The following is a 21,691-nucleotide window of genomic DNA, read 5'->3' on the forward strand; positions in this document are numbered from 1 at the left end:
ATCAAACTCTTTATTGGCGAGCTAGCCAGGAGGATTTTTTTTCCCTCCTCCTCAGCCCAATCAACTCTCCAAATGGAAAGACCCAGATTTCCCAGCCGCCCGTGAACCCGGCATCTTCACAGCAAGACCCCTCAAGCCGAGCTCCCGATGGGCCGCCACCACCCGTGGGCGCCCCGACCCCACCGTGAAACCTGCCGCACCCTGATGGCCGACATCGTCCAATTCGCCTGGCGACTCTGCAACTAGCTGCATCGTATATGTCCACGATCGCACATCGTCGGACATCGCTTATGTCCACGATCGGACATCATATATGTCCACGATCGGACATCGTCGGACATCGCTTATGTCCACGATCGGACTTCGGGAAGACGCTTCATGGCCGACACGGCCGCCGACGTCAGCGTTCTTCCTCAGCGTCCTGCAGAGCGCCATGGCAGCGCGATCAACGCCACCGTCGCCGATGACCCGCCTGTCCGTGCCCGGCAGCATGGCCAACCCCACGCACCTTCGTCCTCACAATCCCTCATCGATTCTCCGATTTGACCGATCCCAGCCGAACAACTCACGGTGAGAAGACCTTCCGGCATCGACTCGACGGCCGCGAGGAAAGTTTCCATCGATCGACTCAAACTGGCAGTCGTAGGGCACTCTTTGCCGTGCTCCCGTACAACGACTTCAGGCACCACGAAACCTCCTCGGAAACCACCCCACCGACGCCTGCCATGCCCGGTGACCGTCATCTTGCCTGGCCTCACCATGTCGCAGAATTACTTTTGTTTTTATTTCTTTTTCCTTCATCGTTTTCACAGACTTCGGATCCAGGAGGGGAGCCCTGTTGCGTCACACGAGTGTATGATTTTGAAGTGCGCCTTTCAACACTTTCATGTCTTTCAATTCCTTGATCTCCTTGATGTGCGTATCACCCTGACGCATAGCACACGCTTGCAAATTGTATAAAAGAAGCTGTCGCGGGACAGAGAGATTGGGCGAACCACGGGGCAGAATCATATCAGACTCATCTCGGACTCACGCCCGGCTAACGCCGGGCTTCGGACAGACATCACGGCACGACTTGCTCAACTCCACGCCACGATCAATCTCTGCGCGTCACCTGCCTGGGAGATCTGACAACGAACCTACTTACAAATAAAGAGAAACATCAAACTCTTTTTGCAAATTTCCCCATTGCGGGACGAATAAAGGTATTCTGATTCTGATTCTGATTTAAAACAACCAAATACTGATGATATCTTATTTACAAAGGATGTAGCTGATTTTAGCATATGTGACCAGCACCCCAGGGAGATGTTTAGGAGTTTAAGAAAAAAATACTATATTTTAAGAGGGTGGCAGACAATATAACATATTCACAGTCAGTTCCAAAATATGTTTTGAATCATTAGTCATGACAAGGAATTTATTCAAATTAATTATGATTGATGCATCACAGGGTGGTACTAATAGTTTAATTTAAATATTTCTAAAATAAATATGTTGAGGAAGGTTGAGTAAAATGCACATAACTCATTCTCACATTTACCAGGAAGAACGTGAAATGTAAATACTGTTGGATCTCGTACTGTATATGTATTGACAGAATACTTGACATTGCACAAAATAAATAAGACAAAGATCTGCTATAGGTAAGGGTTTATTACAATTAAGAATTTTTGAGAATGTCAAGTCAAGAAATATCAGTGGTGCTGTTCTGCAAAAACCAGTGTATACATGAGAGAAGCAATGTACATAATGAAGCAGTGAAATCGAATTAATCCAGCAATTCATTTGACATTGATGCAAATTGAAAAGTGTCTATGAGATTTTTTGCCTTCTAAAACAAGGTATTTTAGTAATGATGGATTATAACACCCGGTTCCCAGAAGCTGTCCCCCTCAGAAAGGCTACCACAAAGCAGATCGCAAAGGAACTGTTTGCTCTCGCCAGCCGGGTAGGGATCCCAAAGGAGATACTGACCGACCAGGGAACCCCCTTTATGTCCAAGGTCATGAAGGACCTGTGTGCCCTGCTCAAGGTCAAGCAGCTGAGAACCTCCATCTATCACCCACAGACAGATGGATTGGTAGAGTGATTCAACACAACACTCAAGGCCATGATGAGGAAAGTTATCAAAGAAGATGGCCGAAACTGGGATCAACTGCTCCCATACTTGCTGTTTGCCGTGAGGGAGGTACCACAGTCTTCTACCGGTTTCTCACCCTTTGAGTTGTTGTACTCTGACAGGCCCCGGGGACTGCTGGATATCGCCAAAGAGGCTTGGGAAGAGCAGCCGTGCCGACAACGTACCCTCATCGAGCATGTGGGGGACATGCGGGAAAGGATGAAGGCCATTTATCCCATAGTGCGAGAACACATGGAAGCGGCCCAACGACAGCAGCAAGCCTCCTACAATAGACCTGCCCAGCCTCGAGAGTTCAAGCCAGGGGACCGAGTGCTGGTCTTGGTACCAACCGTGGAGTGCAAGTTCCTGGCATCGTGGCAGGGGCCCTTTGAGGTCATCGAACGCGTGGGGGAGGTAAACTACAAGGTGAGGCAACCTGGTAAGAGGAAACCTGAGCAGATTTATCACGTTAACCTCCTAAAGAAATGGCATGCCAGAGAGGCGCTATTTAGTTGCCTACCCCCCAGCGAGGCGAAGGAACCGGCCAGAGAAGACGTCCAAATTTGTCCCCACACCAACGCCAGATGACCCTCGAATTGGTTGAGCGTAACCAAGACGTCTTCTCCTCCATACCTGGACACACGGACGTGGTGCAACACGAGATACGCACCACACCTGGAAAAACAGTCCACCAACGTCCATACCGGGTGCCGGAGGCCCGTAAGGCAGCTATTCAGGAGGAGATACGGAAGATGCTGGAACTTGGAGTAATTGAGGAGTCCCAAAGTGCCTGGGCAAGTCCGATCGTGTTGGTTCCCAAGCCAGACGGGTCAATACGATTCTGCAACGACTATCGGAAGTTGAATGAGGTGTCTCAATTTGATGCGTACCCGATGCCTCGTGTTGATGATCTTATTGACTCCCTGGGACACGCACGTTTCATCACCACTCTCGACCTCACAAAGGGTTATTGGCAGGTGCCCCTGACCCCGGCATCAAAGGAGAAGACAGCCTTCGCCACACCTGAGGGGCTCTACCAATACACCAGGCTCCCGTTTGGTCTCCATGGAGCACCCGCCACGTTTCAGCGCCTAATGGACCGGATTCTCACCCCCCACAAGAGGTACGCAGCAGCATACTTAGATGATGTCGTCATACAGAGTCCCGACTGGGAGAGTCACTTATCCCGAGTGAAAGCTGTGATTGACTCCCTCAGAAAAGCAGGTCTCACAGCGAACCCGAAAAAGTGCAGGTTGGCATTTGGCGAGACCAACTACCTGGGCTACACTATAGGACGGGGGCTGGTGAAGCCTCAAGAAGCAAAACTACGGGCTATACAAGATTGGCCCCAACCCCTTACCAAGAAGCAGGTGAGGTCGTTCTTAGGCATGGCTGGCTACTATAGCAGCCCCCATGACAGAATTGACGCCACTTCAGTTTTACCTCAGAAGAGACTTTATTTGGATTTAAGTAGCAGAAGAGACTTTATTTTGATAAGTATTGGAAGAGACACTATTCAAACCTTTGTTGCTTGTTAATTCCCCCTGGAACCCTTGATTAAAACCTTTTCTTTGTATTCAAACCTGTCGTCCATTGCACTTGTCCCGTCCCGCTGAGAGCTAGCCTCTCATGGTATCACAATATCTAATTTAAAACAGATTCTTTTCTTCCAGACAGTGTATTGTGGGTGTCAAATACCTACAATAGACTGTCCCTCATAGCAGCACCAGCTGAAAAAAGCTAAATTAGAATTCATACAGAGGCCAAAAATGATTTATCCCTCAAACGACATAAATAAAGCAATAAATGTGAAAATTAACGCATTTAAGGAGATGTACAGTATTTCACTGTCATTAATCTAACATGTCAAAGAACTCTTACTCACACATTTTTGTTTGTATGAACCCAACAATGTAAAGCAGCTTACTTTATAAAAAATAAAAGCATCCGCTGAAGTGAGACATCATAATGTCAATATGCATTCACAATATTGAGAATGCTACAGCCTCTTATCAAAACTACCCTGAGTACACCCCCCCAAAAAAAACACAACAACAAAAAAACACAACCCCCCCCCCCCCACAAAAAAAACACAACAACAACGGCCACTGCCACAATAAGACAAGCTCAAGTAGAGCTTCTCCATCTTGTTGTCATGGTTTGCAAGGTGGTGATGGTGGTGGATCCCAAAAAAGCAGGCATGAGGGAGCTGCAGGATGTAATTGACAAATTGTATAAAATAAAGTCAGCAGGAACAAAATCAGGGTAAAGCAAACACATAAGACAAGGAATGGTCGTGCCGGGAGGTCTTTTAAAAGACAACCGATGCCTCCGGACAAGTTGTGTCCATAATTTGTAAAATCACTTCAAATGACTTTTACTGAGCGTATTTTACAAAGATCCCACGGCATATAGCTATATTTTACGTTTTAAGACTCGCACTGAATATTCAGAAAGTCTTGTTTTTGAGTTGATGATGATGTCTGACGTCACGTCACGTCTGGAACGCCCCTGACCGAGAAAGCGACACACAATGCATTTTGGGTACTTTGTTTGGTCTGAAAACTTCGTGTTGATCCGTGTTGATGGGGAAATCAGAAGGAAAAAACATAAATAACGCGATGGTGAATTGTTGTGTGTTGCACCAAGACTACTATTTGATACTAGTTGACACAAATTCCCAGCAGACAAATCAGCCCATTTCAAACAGAGCTTGAGCCATTGTTTTGATTCTCGAGCAAGGCACGACGTCCTGGCATGACGTCACGAACTAGGGGCCGGGACCTTCTGAAACTGAAACTTTGAGGTCATTTTGAAGTAGTTTTGGGACACTTTAAGTCATTTTTATTGGTGTTTTGCATTTGACTAAAAATATCAGCCTGTGTGTTTTGGGTATTTTCAATGCTATAAAACGTTTTTCTGATGCCAGTTAGGAAACAAAAAAATTGTGTCGGTTGTCCTTTAAATATAATTTATTTAGAAAATGCATTTGGTACATGACAACATGAAGAGTTTTAAAGTCTTAAATATAGATATACAGTATGTTTTCAAACTGTCTTTTCAGTCTGACAGGAGCTCAGTCCACTTCTTCAATGACGGGCTCGTGGGTGCCAGCCCTGGCCTGTGTCCCGCAGCCTCCGGCGGGCGCCGCCCCTTGATACAACTTGGTGATGATTGGCTGACACACTCGTTCCAGCTCCTTCTGCTTGTGCTGGAACTCGTCCGTGTCAGCCAACTGGTTGTTCTCCAACCACTGTAGGGTCTGGTCACACTTGTCCATCAGAGTCTTGCGATCCTCCTCGCTCAACTTGGCCGCCACCTTCTCGTCCTGGACGCTACTCTTCACGTTGAAGGCGTACGATTCCAAAGCGTTCTTGGCAGCAATCTTGCCTCTCTGCAGGTCATCTTCGGCTTTGTATTTTTGGGCGTCGTCCACCATCTTCTCGATGTCCTCTTTGCTCAGACGGCCTTTGTCGTTAGTGATCGTGATTTTGTTCTCCTTGCCGGTGCTTTTGTCCACCGCCGACACGTTCAAGATGCCGTTGGCGTCCACGTCAAAGGTGACCTCGATCTGCGGCACGCCTCGTGGAGCCGGCGGGATTCCGCTCAACTCAAACTTGCCCAGGAGGTTGTTGTCTTTGGTCATGGCCCTCTCGCCCTCCAAGACCTGGATGAGGACGCCGGGCTGGTTGTCCGAGAAGGTGCTGAAGACTTGAGTTTGCTTGGCGGGAATGGTGGTGTTGCGTTTGATTAGTGGCGTCATGACCCCTCCGGCGGTCTCGATGCCCAGTGACAGAGGCGCCACGTCGAGCAGCAGCAGGTCCTGGACGTTGCCTGAGGTGTCTCCTGTAAGGATGGCGGCTTGGACGGCTGCGCCGTAAGCCACCGCCTCGTCAGGGTTGATGCTCTTGTTCAGCTCTCTGCCGTTGAAAAAGTCCCGCAGGAGCTTCTGGATTTTGGGGATCCGCGTGGAGCCGCCAACGAGAACCACGTCGTGGATCTGGCCCTTGTCCATCTTGGCGTCCCTCAGGGCTTTTTCCACCGGCTCCAGAGTTCCCCTGAACAGGTCGGAGCATAGCTCTTCAAAGCGAGCCCTGGTGATGGAGGTGTAGAAGTCTAGGCCCTCAAAGAGGGAGTCTATCTCCACGTTGGCTTGAGAGCTGGAGGACAGCGTCCTCTTGGCCCTCTCGCAGGCAGTACGCAGCCTCCTCAAGGCCCTCTTGTTCTGGCCAATGTCCTTCTTGTGCTTCCTCTTGAACTCAGTGACAAAGTGCTCCACCATGCGGTTGTCAAAGTCCTCTCCGCCCAAATGCGTGTCCCCGGCGGTGGCCTTAACCTCGAAGATGCCACCCTCGATGTTCAGGATGGAGACGTCGAAAGTGCCACCGCCCAGGTCGAAGATTAGGACGTTGCGTTCTCCTGACTGGCCATTATCCAGACCGTAAGCGATGGCCGCTGCCGTGGGCTCGTTGATGATCCGGAGGATGTTGAGTCCTGCGATGACACCTGCATCTTTGGTGGCCTGCCGTTGGGAGTCGTTAAAGTAGGCAGGGACCGTGACCACTGCGTTGGACACCCGTTGGCCCAGGTAGGCTTCGGCCGTCTCCTTCATTTTAACCAGCACCATGGAGGAGATCTCCTCTGGGTAGAAGGCTTTCTCCTCCCCTTTGTGCTGCACTTGGATTTTGGCCTTCCCTGCGTCGGCAACCACCTTGAAGGGCCAGTGCTTCATGTCCCCTTGCACCACCTCATCGTCAAACCTCCTTCCGATCAGTCTCTTGGCGTCAAACACCGTGTTGCTCGGGTTCAACGCCACCTGGTTCTTGGCGGCGTCACCGATGAGCCTCTCCGTGTCGGTGAACGCTACATAGCTCGGAGTGGTTCTGTTGCCCTGGTCGTTGGCGATGATCTCCACTTTGCCGTGCTGGAAGACACCCACGCAGGAGTACGTGGTGCCCAGGTCGATACCGATTGCGATACCTTTTGCTGACACCATTTTGTTTGGTTGACAGTGTAGATGTTTGTCTGTGAGGGAAACGACATTACAGCAACACAATTAGTACATTTTAATCTTATTTCCCTCGATAATAACATGTTAAAATAATAAAATGTAAAATATGACAACACATTCAACATGTTACACATCTCAACAACAGAAATCATATTCAATAAAATAGAATGAGTCAAGGGTGAATTATAAAGGGGGAAAAATAATGAACTTACATTCAAAAGAGCGCTCTGATCTTGCGATTTAGCTTCTTTGTGGAGTCTGTAATTTTTCTCCGTGTACTCTTTGCTGTTTCTCGGTCGCTTTTATACCGGCGAGTTTACATTCTGGATAGTTCCAGGCATTTCCTTTTCGGACCTTCAAAACAAAAGAAGTAGGCGTGGACTTCGAACGTAAGCATGCACTTGAGGTGAAGGAAAATACGGTCACATTCGTAAACATTGACGTCAACTTATTTCAGAACCTTCTGGAATCGTGGAGCGAATGCGAGGCGAACGGAGATCAGTCTGGATCGAAATCATTTGGAGTTGTTGACGTAATTCACTGAACGAGATTATTCCAGAATGTGTGTATGTTAAAACGCGGTGGCATTTCAAGCGACATCAAGCAACAAAACCAACTATAGTGACCTTATGTTTACTTTGTCTCATTATTATCTCATATATGTACCATATTCCACTTCAAAGTTTTCAAGGCTCATAGTTAACGCCATAGAGCTCGAGCGTTTGGCTCGCCAACTCGAAATCAGGCTAAAAAGCAACAGTCTTGTCGAACACTATTTTAATGTGATAAGACCGCAGAACTGATTGTGAAGGCGCCCAGGTAGACTTCTAACCCGGGCTAACAAATACTGGCTGAAATGTGATTGTTTAAATGCTTAAATACGAAAATATACATCAGGAAGGAGCACAACAGAGGAAAAACAATGAAAGGAAACTGAAAGACAATTTTAAATTATTTTATTAGAATCCCTCAATTGTCCTCAAGGAGTGGTATTGAGTTTAACTGTGTTTCGAGACTCAAAGAAGAAGACAACGATGTTGTGACATTGCGCATGCGCTCACGTTTTAAATATCTGGAAATATTTTGAAATCTCCCGTGCTTTCAATGCTGCACGTAATGGTTACCGATTAATTATACCTACCAATTAAACGCTAACAATGGGTGAGACGATATTTTTACATACTTGCTCTGCCAATGATCAGACGCCCGCTAAAGTTGTATAGTACATTGAAATGCACTAATTCATTTGCCGACATCGAGAGGTATTCAATGTTTATACTGTACATTGTACCGTCATTGCTCTTCTTATTAGCCTACATATTATCTTGGACCGGTAAAGTTGTTACCTAGCGTATTCCCTTTTCACGACTCAGAATGTACTTGCCAGATTGAGGAAAAGGAAAATACTTTTTGCGACGTTAATGTCAATGTATTATCTGCCGTAAAGCATAATAATCTTGCATATTGTACACATTATACGTTTTATCCTTTTTCTAATTTCAGATGACAGTTTTGATGCTGTTGAAGACGAAGCAGGCGAGACATGCTCACCACCGAGCGGCACTCTCTCTCCAGAAACGGAACGTAACCCATCACCTCCTCCAGACACATCCGACGCAGATGACGGTGAAGTTACAGATGCTATTGGCGACACCGTATACAGCAAGCACTGGCTTTTCAGCACACTGTCCCGCCTCATCCAGGTTGTGAGACAAAATTCATTATTTGCAGTCTCGGGAATTAAAATTTGAGAAAACAACTAATCTTGAATATGTAATACAGTGCTGCACTGTTAATCTGAAAGTCCTTAGGCTGTTTTGTGTCACACAGTGTAACCGTCATGTGTCCCTCAGATGGTCACAAAACCCCCAGAGGAGTCAGATGGTCAGATACATCTCACTGATGACGAGGAAGAAGATCTCTGTCGAGTTTGGGATATGGCGATGGATAAGGTGGTTTATTGTTCTAATTTTCCTTTTCTCCATAATAACCACCTACATTCTGGTTGTGTGCACTATATGCAAACTCAATGTCAATTAAGTTGGGACATTGTATTAATAATAATAATAATAATAAAATGTAAATGTAAAATAAAAATGTAATAATAATAATACATTTAATTTCAAGCGGCTTTCAAAACTCTCAACAACACTTTGCAGACACTCTACCCTTATGCGTTCACAACTGCTTGTAAAGAGCAATCCATACGGATCGTTGGTTAGCTGTTATTATTTATTATTATAATAATTATAATACATTTTATTTATAACCACCTTTCAAAATGTCTGTTGGATCCACCAAAGTGGCGAGTGCGAGTTGTGGCATCAATGCTCACGGTGGAAATTCACCCACATTTGGCAGTTCTGAATATCAAGCCTCGTATCCAGGAAGTAATATATTGAAAAGTTTTTAACCCGCTTACTGTGTGCAGGACGTGGCTGGCTTCCTGGACGAGTTCAAAGCTCCAGAGATCCTTCTTGGAGTGATAGCCAAATCACGTAATACACGATTGACAGTGAGTGCTCCTGTTATACCTGTTTGACTCTGCAACATTTTCATTTTCAACTCAAGTCTCCAACATCACAGATAAGCCTGCAGAATGTATTAAAGCCCTTTGTTGTGCCTCATTAGGAAATTTGCGTTGGGATACTTGGAAACATTGCTTGCTTTCCAGAGACTTGTTTGACTCTTAGTCAAAATGAAGATTTGGGGTAAATGATTGCCTGCGTTCAAAGACAATGCAAAGTTGCAATTCATCCTTTTTTTTAAATTCAAGTCTGCGTTTGTCCGCAGGGCCGTGCTGTTGCTTCTTTTGGGGGATGCGGATCCACCAACCCTTCTTGAGACGAGCAGGTGCAAATAGCATCTTCAGAAAAGGAGTCAAACAACCTTCAGCAAAATAAATCCTTTTTTTCTTGTGATATTTGCAGGTTGATTCTGACCTGCATTTCCCAAAAAGCTGTCATTTCACTTTGGCTTGAGCGAATACGACAACAGCAGACGTCTGTGCGCGGCAACCTTCTTTTCGTCATGTCCAGTTCAACCAACTGTATTTACCTTGGCTCACACATATCATACATATACAAACACAGTACATATACATATACTCCAGTGCTACGTGTACTCACTGGCCACAGTATTAGCTACAACGTACAACATTTTGAGATCCTTAACTAAAATCTGGCTTTACAAGGATTACTACAGTAGTTCTGTGCAGATCTTGTCTCCAAAATACATAAATGTACATGCAGCATCTATTGTCTGAACTGCTTTGTAGTGGGTAGGTTACCAGTGTGGTACATTATTAAGCAGGTTACAGTAATCCCTTGTTTATCGCAATTAATGTGGACCGGGACCATCCTCGAGAGCCGAAAAACCGCGATGTAGCGAACCCTACATCTATTGGTAAATTTAAATGTGTATGAGTACAAAAAAAATATTTATAAGGCCAAATTTAGTGGAAGACAGTACAGGACCTAAAAGAAGTACAGTAAATGTTTTAGTACAGTCCAAAACAATAAAGCAATAAAGTAAACAATCTACAATCAACATACAGTATATATTATTATAATATACAGGTAAACTAGTCGTCTTTATTGATATAACGCATCGTAGCTTTATTGACGCTGTAATGGCGTGCAACAGCAGCATAACTTTCGTCTTCCCTCAGTTTGATGTGTAATTTTACTTCAATAGTGTCGTCTTTCGGCCAATCAGCTATGGCCCAAGTCAGCACGAAAACAAATGGAAAAAGAAAAACCTGAATTGACAGCGCGGCATCACATGACTGTAAAGAAAGTCAAGACGATTAATGTACAGTAAGCAAAGTGATGAACATTTTGTTTACATTAATCGTCCACTTATTATCAGGTGTGGCCAAATGAAACCGATGTTTTTGGTTACTGCACTAATGTTCGCTTTTGTGCATTTACAGCACAGTCATGCCTCCAAATGGATGAATATATAAAAAAATAGCAACAGTAAATCTAATGAATGCTATATGCTACTCTCTGTGACCCACTGTTGTTTTACAGTACTGTATTGACTTTCGTTGCCGTTTGTGGCCTTTCTTTTGTTTAGGTTCGAAAAAATTCTGCGATGCATCAAGCGACACAATAATCGAACCGCAAAGTAGCAAGGGGTTACTGTATTAACATCTGGATTGTGAAAGATGACATTCACTTCACTGAACCAAATTAAATGACCAACAGCCATAGTGGTGGTACAATACCAGTACAAATCATTTCATGAAAGTCACAAACTAAAATAAATAAACTAAAATACAAGACAGTAACGACATGGATTATTTTAGAAGTTGATGCCATGTTTTTGGTGGTGTATGTGTACACTAATGCGTACATAAAGAGTAAGACTATGTTTTTGATTAAAAAGCAATGTAATTACACAATGTTTTCCCCTTGTCAGCAACTGCTTGTCTGCATTGTAACATTGATTGTTGACATTAGTGTTGCTGTTATTGCAGCGGACCTGCTTGAAAAAGTCGGCGAGCTCGTTGACAAGCTGTTTGACCTTGATGAAGAGCTGATGAAAGGTTGGATCACAGCTCGGCCTAGTGAGGAGGGCGATGCTCGTGACAGCTGTCTGGATTTAGCCCCATGCCTTCTTGAGGCTGCCCAGCAGCTTAGGTATGAGTCTCCATCTTGAGGTGTAATAAATGTGGGTAGCGCTTCGCATTATTGTCATTTAGATTTAATGGCCACAGCATCTGGAACACCTCCTCGATGAGCTTTCACATTATTAATAATACATAGTGACTGATACTCTCTTATGTATTGATTTAACTATGTCATTGATGGTGTTGTTGGGCAAAACATGAGAAATACTGCTCTCCATGAGTCTCCATTAGTCTTAGCCCAGTGCAATACATCCATGATTATTCACATTTGGTTAAATTAGAATTTTGGATACAGGTTCAGGGATGCATCTGGGCCACGCCCTTGCGCCATTGACACATTTTGACCGCCACTCGCGCAACTTTGTAACTCTACTGCGCAAGTCTATTACGATTAGCGCATACTTCTACATGATCCGTGCCACATGACATACTTTGGTTACAATAACTAAAGAAACAAATTTAGTTAAACAGCAATTGAAAACTTCATTTTTCTTCAGAGGGTTTAACTTCTGCCATTATTTACATCGAACATGGCGGAGCGTGAGAACAGGAGCTAAACTCTAAAATACATTAAAATAGGCAGCAAACAAACCTATTCTCGTTTTTTAATAAACAATTGAATAAGTCTGCAGAGGGTAGTGACCATTCATTGCAGCAAACTGCTGTTAATGATTCAAATTTAGTGGATAATGGGAATGATTTCAGAGCTGTTGCAGCACATGGGAAATCTTCAAAGCAAATAAATTAGTTTAAATAGACACAAATAAGAAATATTGTGCTAAGTCTGTTCTCTTTGTCTTCTCTGTAATACAATCGAATATCAAAATTGCACAGGATTGATTGTACAGTAACTAAAGAAAATAGAAAATATTTGTTTATTTTATGTATGAATACATTTTTTGACTTGAATTCAAATTGTTTGTTGATATATTAAAAACAATAGATTTTAGTCAAATCTCGTTTTTTTTTTTTCATTTACATTTTAGAAATATAATGCTCCAATAAATGTATTTTCGTTTATTTCAATCAGTTCTGTATAATTCGCCATTCGAGTTAAATTGGGCCCATCCATTTTAGAATTTGGCACCCTTTTCAGACACAAGGGGGCCTACTGGCCCCCTTTTTTAATTTCCCAGATGCATCCCTGCATCTGCAGGTTCACTAGTCAACTACCTCATTTTTTGGCTTTCTTCTGATCCCGGGGTTTTTCCAGGAACTGTTTTGCACATTGTTATTCTTTGTCCTTACAATCAAATACAGTAAAGTCTCGTTATATCGATATTCAAGGGATTCCGAAAAAATATCGATATAACCGGGACTATCGATATATCCGACCCTGTTTGCATGTAATTTTCTCCGTGCGTGCATAGAAATAGTATCGATATAACCGGGACTATCGATATATCCGATATCGATATAACGAGACTTTACTGTATATTCATTTTCACAGAGCAGAGAGTCCAAATGGTTTAGAGGTTTACCTTCATATCCTGCAGCTCTTAACTACCGTAAAAGAAGGCATTGAAATGTTTGGTAAGTATGAGAAACACAGTTATGATGTATTTCGCCTTCTGCTGTTCGCGTGTAATGTGCTCATTTGAACAGTAATCGAGAAAAAAAAATGTCCCAATTGGTTCATCAGCTTCCAGCGAAGGACCAGGAAAAGCTGTATGGAATTTTGTGTGTGAGGTTGTCTGCGATGACCTCTGCCAGCCGAATGATCTTGGAGTTGTTCTGCAGGAGCAGAAAGGTTCTTTGGTGCAGGCCTTTTCTGTTTTACAAGCGCTCTACAGATTCCATGAGCAGTGGGACAGCAAGGATGACATAAGTAAGTGTAATTCGTCCATGCAACCGTTGATGAAACCCGCAAGCAGTATGTCACTGTCAAAGATGTTTGTTCGGACACTGAACAAAGGATCGAACACAGGAAGTTTGTCTTTTCCTGCCGGAAGGGGACATATACATTCATGACCGATGCCCAACTTTTGCAGTCCTCTGCCAAGCTATTTATTGACAGTATATGCAAATTTAAGTGACACATTATTAAAACAGTCTTTTTGATTTGAATACCACGCCCCTGGACGTCCCATGGTAAAGCACCAACATCCATAAACCAACAAAACAGAGACATTTTCATGGGTTGTCCTTTCCATGAACTGATAGATTTGTAATCTGGCGATTGAGCTCTTCCTGTGAAGGAGTTTACCAAGTCATAAATTAGTCCAAGGCGAGATCTCCTACATGAAGATGACAGTTTAACAGGCTGTGTCTGTTCACTTCAGATTGACCCCAGATGTGCTTCCATTGTGGGCCTTGTGTTCAGCCAACTAAGCATACAAAAGCATGATACTTTTAAATAGGATAACTTCTATTATGTCTATTCTCTATCAGTCACTTAAGTGGTATTTGTATTAATAACATTTAAATTCAAGTGCATATTTGCATGTGTCGGGCAAACACTTAATGTCAGCCTCCATGTTCAGGTGCTTCTTAAAAAGGGGGGGGGGGGGGGTCCCAAACCACCTATCTGCAGACTGAAGGATGAAAATGTTATTCTCTTTTTTTAACTTCCCAGTGGAAATTTAACCCATCCCTCAACCCTCTTTCTCGGTGTTCACCATCTACCTTATATATTTACAGACACTGCTTTGAAACATGCATTTTAAATGAGCTTCATGATTATGAAAGCGAGCGTGGATCTGTATTGTTTTCACGTGAAGCAACACAAATGGTGTAGCAACATGGATAGACAATCTTATAATTTTCATGTGCAATCTTATTTAGCGGTTGGGAAAAGCTGCTAATATTAGCCAAGATGTCATTAACTCATTCACTGCCAGACGTGCAAAAATGTGTCCACTATAGTGCCAGGTTTTTTTGTCAATGTCACTTGAATTCCAGGACCCACAGAACATTGAGTTTTAGGACTACATAAACATTCAATACAGCGTTAGTAACATTGGACTCTATTCTTTCATCAGAAAAAAAAGTCAATTCCCAAGTTATATGGGTCTGGCGTTATATGAGTTTGAAATGAGGGCAGGTGTTCAAAATACAGTGCAATACATACATATCAGTTTTATAGCGCTCGAACAACAGCTGAAGCTGGAACAAAACGCTAACATGGAAAAAAGGGAAATGCTGCCCCCCTGTGGAAAATAAACAACATTGCCAGAGGCCATGGCCAGCACATTATCGTCACCCAAGCATGAAAAAACAAAAGCCAAACAAATTCAGGAATGACGCTCTGTGTACATGGCACTGAATGAGTTACATTTAATTAAGTTATAGCTTTTTCTTTATTTATTAATCAACCACAGTATTATAAAGTGCTTTTTAAACTTAAAAAGACATTAAAAATACTTGATGTGTTTTTTTTGGAGACTATATTAGATTAATAACATTTTCGTTAATTTTATTGGGAAAGATAACGTGATTCAAGTGTTTGAATCATAACCCCGGTTGCGGGTTGTTTTAAAACACCACTGTCAATAATTTTCACAATCACATATCAGGGCCCTGGAACAACTTTTTTAATGTTTACAGCGATTTTACAACAACTGCAACTTGAGAGAACATTTCACACAAAATAATAATTCAACAGAACACGTAGCATAAAACATTGACAGTCATTCAATCGTAACGACCATTCCACCATATGCCTCGTTTGAAGCGCTTTTAGATGAAAGAGGGAGAGAATCAAAGTCTCCTTGAACCAGCGGCTTGTAGACGTCATGTTCACAGCGTGCATGGCGTCACGCGCGTCTGCTGCAAGCCAAGCTTGAAAGTAAACAAGCAGCTGTCGTGTGCAGTGACAAATACAGTGAGAATGGTTTCATTCTTGGATCCGATTCCAATTCAAGTACCAATTCTATCAATAACCTAATATAATGGCTGCACGTACAGAGTAGATGAAATGCAAAAGGCCACCATTTTGAGACAATCCCCAGCCCTGAATATGATGTCATCATTTTTTTTCCTTTTTCTTGAAGGTTTATCTCTTGTTGGGACTATTTTGCGGCTGATCCAGTACCAGAGTGAACACAAACAGTCAACCAGTAAGGACGATGTACAAGATGAGCAGCTCCAAGCTTTATCTGAAATCACAAGTGAATTTCTGTCGGACATATGTTGTCAAACGTCCAAGGTAAAGCTCAAACGTTGACAGTAAGGCTTCGCAGAGTATTGTATAGCATACCGAAGTGGAGACTGACAAAGAAAAGCTGAATAAATACTTTTTTCTGGGTTTGCAGGACACAGTCGCAGCCTTGGTAAAGAGAGGTTACCTGACAGAGAAAAATTACGTCACAGCTTTTGAAAGTCTACTTCCCAACTATCAGACATCAGTGAGTTTATCTTCCCATCCAAGTTTTCAGAAATAAAGTTGTCAACAGCACTACATAGAGGGCGATGTTTGCTTTATAAGCTGTGAAAAGCCACATTAAAAGCTTTAACTCATTCACTGCCATTCACAAATGTATTCAGGAATTGAAAATATGACGTAGAGTACCATTCCCAAATGTGTTCGGTTTTTGTTTTTTTTTTCTTGTTTGGGTGCCGATAATGCACTGGCCATAGCCTCTGGCAATATTTTTTTCCCTTGCACAAGAGGGCAGCATTTCCCTTTTTTCCATGTTAGCTCACCCGCAGAAAAAAAAAGTTTTTATCCCGTGACTGTAAAGTGTCCTTGAGCATTTTGAAAGGCGCTTAGAAATAAAATTATTATTATTATTATTATTATTATTATTATTATTATTATTAGTAGTAGTAGTAGTAGTAGTAGTAGTAGTTCCAGCGTCAGCTGTTGTTAAAGCGTGATATAAACCAATATGTATGTATTGCATTGTATTTTGGACAGCCGCCCTCATTTCAAGCTCATATAACTCCAGAACCATATAATTTAGGAATGGACTCCTTTTTTTCTGATGAAAGAAGAGAGTCGAACGTTTCTTCCGCTGCATTGAACGTCCTAAAATGATATCCTATCCTTATGTTGTCCTAAAACTCAATATTCTGTGGGTCCTGGAATTCCAGTGACAATGACAAAAACTCTAGCACTGGCGTGGACACATTTGTGCACGTCTGGCAGTGAATGAGTTAAGAGCCGGCGACCTTCATCGAATCTAGCTAGCTAGCTATCTATTAGTTCGCTACCTATCTTTCTATCTATATGCATTACTTCCAGGTTGAGTGAACGCTGGCGCATGTGGCTGCCGCTGCTCACCCACAGATAACTTATGCCATGACTAAAGTGACCTTAAGAGTTTTGAAAGGCGCTTATACATGTCATGTATTATTCTTATTATTATAAATAAAAATCCTAAGCATAATCAACACGGCTACCAAGTTATCATTCATCTCTGTGTAATATGTTGTAAATGTATTTTTGCACCAGGTAAACATAAAGTTGGCTTCAATAATTTTGTTGTTTGTGTCAGATGCCACAAGCAAGCAGCTCATGTGGAAAATTAACCCAGCAATTAATTTTTTTCCACCCCCGCATCTCATAGTTTGAGCACCTGCTGCTCATATTGTCCCAAACGGATCCTGAGTGGGCTGACAGGGTGAGGAAACAGTTTCCTGTCTGATGCTCCGCCGCAGGTCAGTGCCCACCCCTTTCTTGGCTTGGACAGTTTCACATGGTTTTTCGAGAAGCCATTTTGCCTGCGGACTTGCCCTAGTCCCAATATTTGCCTTTACACTAGAGACCGTCATTCATTCATCCAAGACAGTCCCTTATTGTTGGTAAACAGACAATATTATTCCCTGTATTCCCCTCCCAGTTTTATCATTCTGTGAAGGTTATTTTTATATTAATTTTATTTTTCTCATTAAAGATATTTTCTTTTCCGTAAAGTTTTGCTTCGTGTATTTGTCAAGGTGTTTGTCAGAATGAGGACTGACCCTGAACCAAATTAGATGAAAGACTCACTTTAGCATAGCAGCCTTATGAAGGCCTCAAATGAAATATTAGTGGGGAAAAATAAAATCAGGAATATCTGCTCATAAAGAATTACCAAAGATTCTGCCTTCCAAAACAAATACTGTACTGAGTCTTGACGGACACGATACGAATGTATCATTTTTCTCATTGGATTGGATTGGCTTAGCCTTTATTAGTCTCACAGTAAATAAATGTACATTTCACATCAGCAAAGTGATGAAAGTAAGCGGAAAGGAAAGAAAGAAATAGAAAATCAAAATACACGGTGACCCAAAAAGATGCGCACACATGAAAATTTCAATTGTGGCTTTGATTAAAAAGCCATTTATTTCAAATTACAACCACACATTATTAAGTTTATGGAAGACTATTCAGCTATTTCTCTCAATTTTTAGTCCATTTATGGCTTTCCCAACTTTTACACAGTCCTCTTTCGGGAGAAAACATTGCTGCAGTGAGGGACTCAGTGGGTTACATCTTTTTGGGTCACTCTTATGAAGTCCCTCACTGCAGCAATGTTTTCTCCCAAAAAAGGAGTGTGTAAAATTGATTGACAACTTTGGCAGACGAGTACATGTTTGCTTGCAACGAAATGGTGGACATTTGGAAGACATCTTGGGCCATAAATTGACTAACAATTGACAGAAATAGCAGAAACTCTGTTGAATGGTCTTTCATAAACTGAATAATGTGTGGTTGTAATTTGAAATAAATAGCTTTTTAATCAAAGCCTCAATTGAAATTTTCATGAGTACGCATTTTTTTGGATCACCCTATACAAGAGCTGCTGTAAAGGCAGCCATTCTCGCGGCGCCATCTTGAAGTCAAAACAACAAAAAACTCAATGACAAATAATATGACACAACGCAAAAGACTCAGACAGTCATTCAATCTTAGCCACTTTCTTCACCCTCTTTGTTGCATGAAGCAGTTCTAGATGAAAGAGGAGTGGATCAAAGCGTCCTTTTCATCAGTGGTTCAGGGACATCATGGTGAAATGTGCACGTCTGCTATGAGCTAAGTTTTGAATGCAAACACGAAGCTGTAGCATCCGTTGACGAAAAGCGATTGTCTCACATCTCCTGTCCCACGTACATTAAATCCGCCTCAATTCCAAGCCGCGACAGTTCCACATATGCATTGTCGCTCTGCGCTGATGCTCCTTTCTTCTCATTGCTGGCTTCTCAAGTCCATCCATCCAGCCACAGATTGTCCAACAGCACCGACCTTTCACCTGTCAAAGGTCGGTGCTTGTGGGTGTGGATTTATTATAATGTAGTTTCCCGATACTTTGATTATCGTATTTAGCTCTGGTTCAAGTGAGGAGCACAATTATATTTATGGAACGGATTAAATGAGGACCTCTGGCAATGTCACTTCAAATCCGGTATTGCTTTTTGTAACTGTATCTAATGAAGACATTGCTGTTTGACACATGCAGATCAGTATCAGTTCAACATGTCTGGAAAAACTTAACGTAATAAAATATGAGGACGTCTAATTGAACAACAAAATACGACGGCCTTTTTTGGTCCCATTCTTTCTTTTATTTCTTCATATGTGAGATGAACCTCAGTGAACTGGTACTGAGTCATCTCTCCAAGCGTATGAGTAATGGTGCGAATGCTGATGGCAACATCAAGTGTTTACCGGAGGGTGACAGTCACTCACTCAGTAAGGACAATAACAGAAGATGAAAGGCTCCTGGTTGGCAACAATGAGCTCATTTGCTTTCCAAATGCACCAAACCGTCCACGCACGGCAAAGAACAGACCATCCTACGTGTTACTGGCGCGCTTATGAGGGGAACGGTGAATATAGCAGCTTTTTAATTAAAGCTTGGATTGATATGTAGAACACTCTTTTTAATTGAAATCTGGAGATGATGAGCATGTAAGCATGGACACCGATCACCTCATTGGAACCAAACCTTTTAAATCCAGTTCAGCCTTCATACGGGCGATACCTGAACGAGGTTTATGATGCGCATCGATGACCAGGACCTCAGTCACGTTCTGTTTGTGTAGCAAAGAATGATTCAGACAGAAATGTGCATGGCCTTTAAAGACGGCCCGCGGCCCGTGATCTGCACTCTAGTGAGCGCTTGGGCCTTCGGCAGCCCTACCGGGCGAGTCACGTCAACCTGATAAGGATGAAGCGTAGATGATTGCCGCCGCCCTGCCAAACTTGATCGCCGAACTGCCAGTCTTGGGCGTCGTGTGATATGATCCGACGCTGCGCTCACAACGTCAATGTGGTGATCCCGCATGAGGCTGTCCATCTGATGCTGATCTCTGATGTCAGTTATTAGCTTTTCACTTTTCACCGCCACCCACGCTGTTCTGTGACACGTCCTGACATTTCAGTGAAATGGGTTCTATTTTAAGATTTTCTTTGTGTGATGTCTACGTTTCAAGCTACGTGCATGTCATACGTCACAGTGACTCATAACAGGAATATTCTTTTTGATACTTGGGTTTGAAAAATAAAATAAAATCCAATGTTGCCTCATTTACAGAAACCTTTGATAACATTTGTAGTTGCTGCCAGTCTTGTGGGTGCGTGTGAAGGTGGCAGGTGTTTCTGCCTCTGTTGTATACATGATGCATGTCATCAAGTAGCACACGCCGCTGTTTGCTGTGCAATGAAAGAATTGGAGCTGATTAAAGGGACGGGAGGACGTGCACATTAGCAGACCTTTCACTCTTCTCGTCAATTGTTGTTGTTCAAACAAGAGTCGAGTTTGCATTAAAAGGGCAGAATTCCATTCACGGAAATATCCAGAGGACCATGAGAGTTCCCTGTGAAAGTGTGATTGGCATACTTTGCAAAAGTAATTTTATCATGCAACTATTGACACAGTACAGACAGTTCATTTGTAAGGTGAAACAAAAGAAAATGTAAAAAACAAAATACATTTTTATACGAATTGAATGTATATGCAGTGTCTGAAACTCATGACGAAAACTTAGCGGACACCAGGGCAGACCACTCTGAAAAGTCGCCTGCCCGGCCATAAAGTTGCCTGCCCCATTTTTCACAACTTGAAACACAATAAGATGACTAATTGAAAAAAAAAAACATTGTTGCAAAGTATAAAGGATTTTTTTTTTAATTAACGAAGTACCTACCACAAATGCTCCCTTGCTTAATTTATGGTAAATATCCCTTGCTGAAGATTTTGCTCCAGTTGTCGTTTGTCGTCATTGTGCACAATGCAATGGTTGCGTTGCGTTGTCTGCTAAAAGCCATGTCTTGGACTATACCGTAACTGTAAAGTGTACTTGAGAGTTTTGAAAGGCGCTTAGAAAGAGGAGTCCACGTGGCTTGTAGCGGTTTACTTGTAGCTTTTGCTTTATTGAATAAAACAAACGTTTGATTTCAAAATAATCTTTTTTTTTTTTTCTTGAAGAAGTTGTTGGCCACCCGCGCCGAGATGTTTTGAATGTTGTACACCAGACGTAAAAGTTGTACGCCCCGGGCCTCCGGGCAGACGTTGTTTCAAACACTGGTATATGTAAATAAACAATGAAATTCATTTTTGTGTTATATTTACTTCTGATTCACACCTTTGTCACACTCACATTATTTTAACACGCACCACAGTCGCGGGTACGAAAATCTCCCGATTTATGATATCTGAAACTGAACATGTGTTCTAGTTACAAACATTTCTTCATATGAAATTTTCAAGTTACGACCTGTCTCAACAGGAAAAGATATTCCCACTTGTTACAAAAGAAATGTCAATACTGTCAATGCCAATGTCAATATATGAAAGCAGGGATGCATCGAGGCCGCGCCATTGACGCATTTTGACAGCCACTGGCGCAACTTTGTAACTTCAGTGCACCAGCACCAGCACAGGTCTATTACGATTAGCGCATATTGCTACATGATCTGCGCCACATATGACATACTTATGCGACAATAGCTAAAGAGACAAATTTAGTTGAACAGCAATTGAAAGCTGTTTGA

General features: G+C 42.6%; 2 protein-coding genes across 4 annotated transcripts; one reads left to right on the plus strand and one right to left on the minus strand.

Annotated features, from left to right (window-relative positions):
• Positions 1-5,076: 5,076 nt before the first annotated feature.
• On the minus strand, positions 5,077-7,478 carry LOC148897871 (heat shock 70 kDa protein 1). The gene is made up of 2 exons (XM_088996404.1): positions 7,346-7,478; positions 5,077-7,147 (listed from the first exon to the last, which is right to left on the minus strand). Exon 2 carries the CDS (start codon positions 7,116-7,118, stop codon positions 5,199-5,201), a length of 1,920 nt encoding a protein of 639 aa, XP_088852530.1. The 5' UTR covers positions 7,119-7,147; positions 7,346-7,478; the 3' UTR covers positions 5,077-5,198.
• Positions 7,479-7,544: 66 nt separating this feature from the next.
• saal1 (serum amyloid A-like 1) lies at positions 7,545-17,997 on the plus strand. Of its 3 annotated transcripts, none has more exons than XM_088997171.1 (13): positions 7,545-7,665; positions 8,637-8,836; positions 8,987-9,085; positions 9,565-9,648; positions 9,765-9,844; positions 9,927-9,986; positions 10,064-10,182; positions 11,617-11,779; positions 13,220-13,302; positions 13,412-13,597; positions 15,762-15,916; positions 16,023-16,115; positions 17,280-17,997. In XM_088997171.1, the coding sequence occupies exons 3-13, from the start codon at positions 8,987-8,989 to the stop codon at positions 17,355-17,357; spliced, it is 1,200 nt and encodes a 399-aa protein (XP_088853297.1). In that variant the 5' UTR covers positions 7,545-7,665; positions 8,637-8,836; the 3' UTR covers positions 17,358-17,997. The 3 variants fall into 3 exon arrangements, with proteins under 3 accessions (XP_088853297.1, XP_088853296.1, XP_088853295.1); XM_088997170.1 differs by having other exon boundaries at positions 7,587-7,695; XM_088997169.1 differs by lacking the exon at positions 7,545-7,665 and adding an exon at positions 8,079-8,294.
• Positions 17,998-21,691: the final 3,694 nt, after the last annotated feature.

Source organism: Hippocampus bargibanti, linkage group LG05, assembly GCF_051943395.1.
Source record: "Hippocampus bargibanti isolate YZ-2025 linkage group LG05, ASM5194339v1, whole genome shotgun sequence".
NCBI lineage: Eukaryota > Metazoa > Chordata > Actinopteri > Syngnathiformes > Syngnathidae > Hippocampus > Hippocampus bargibanti.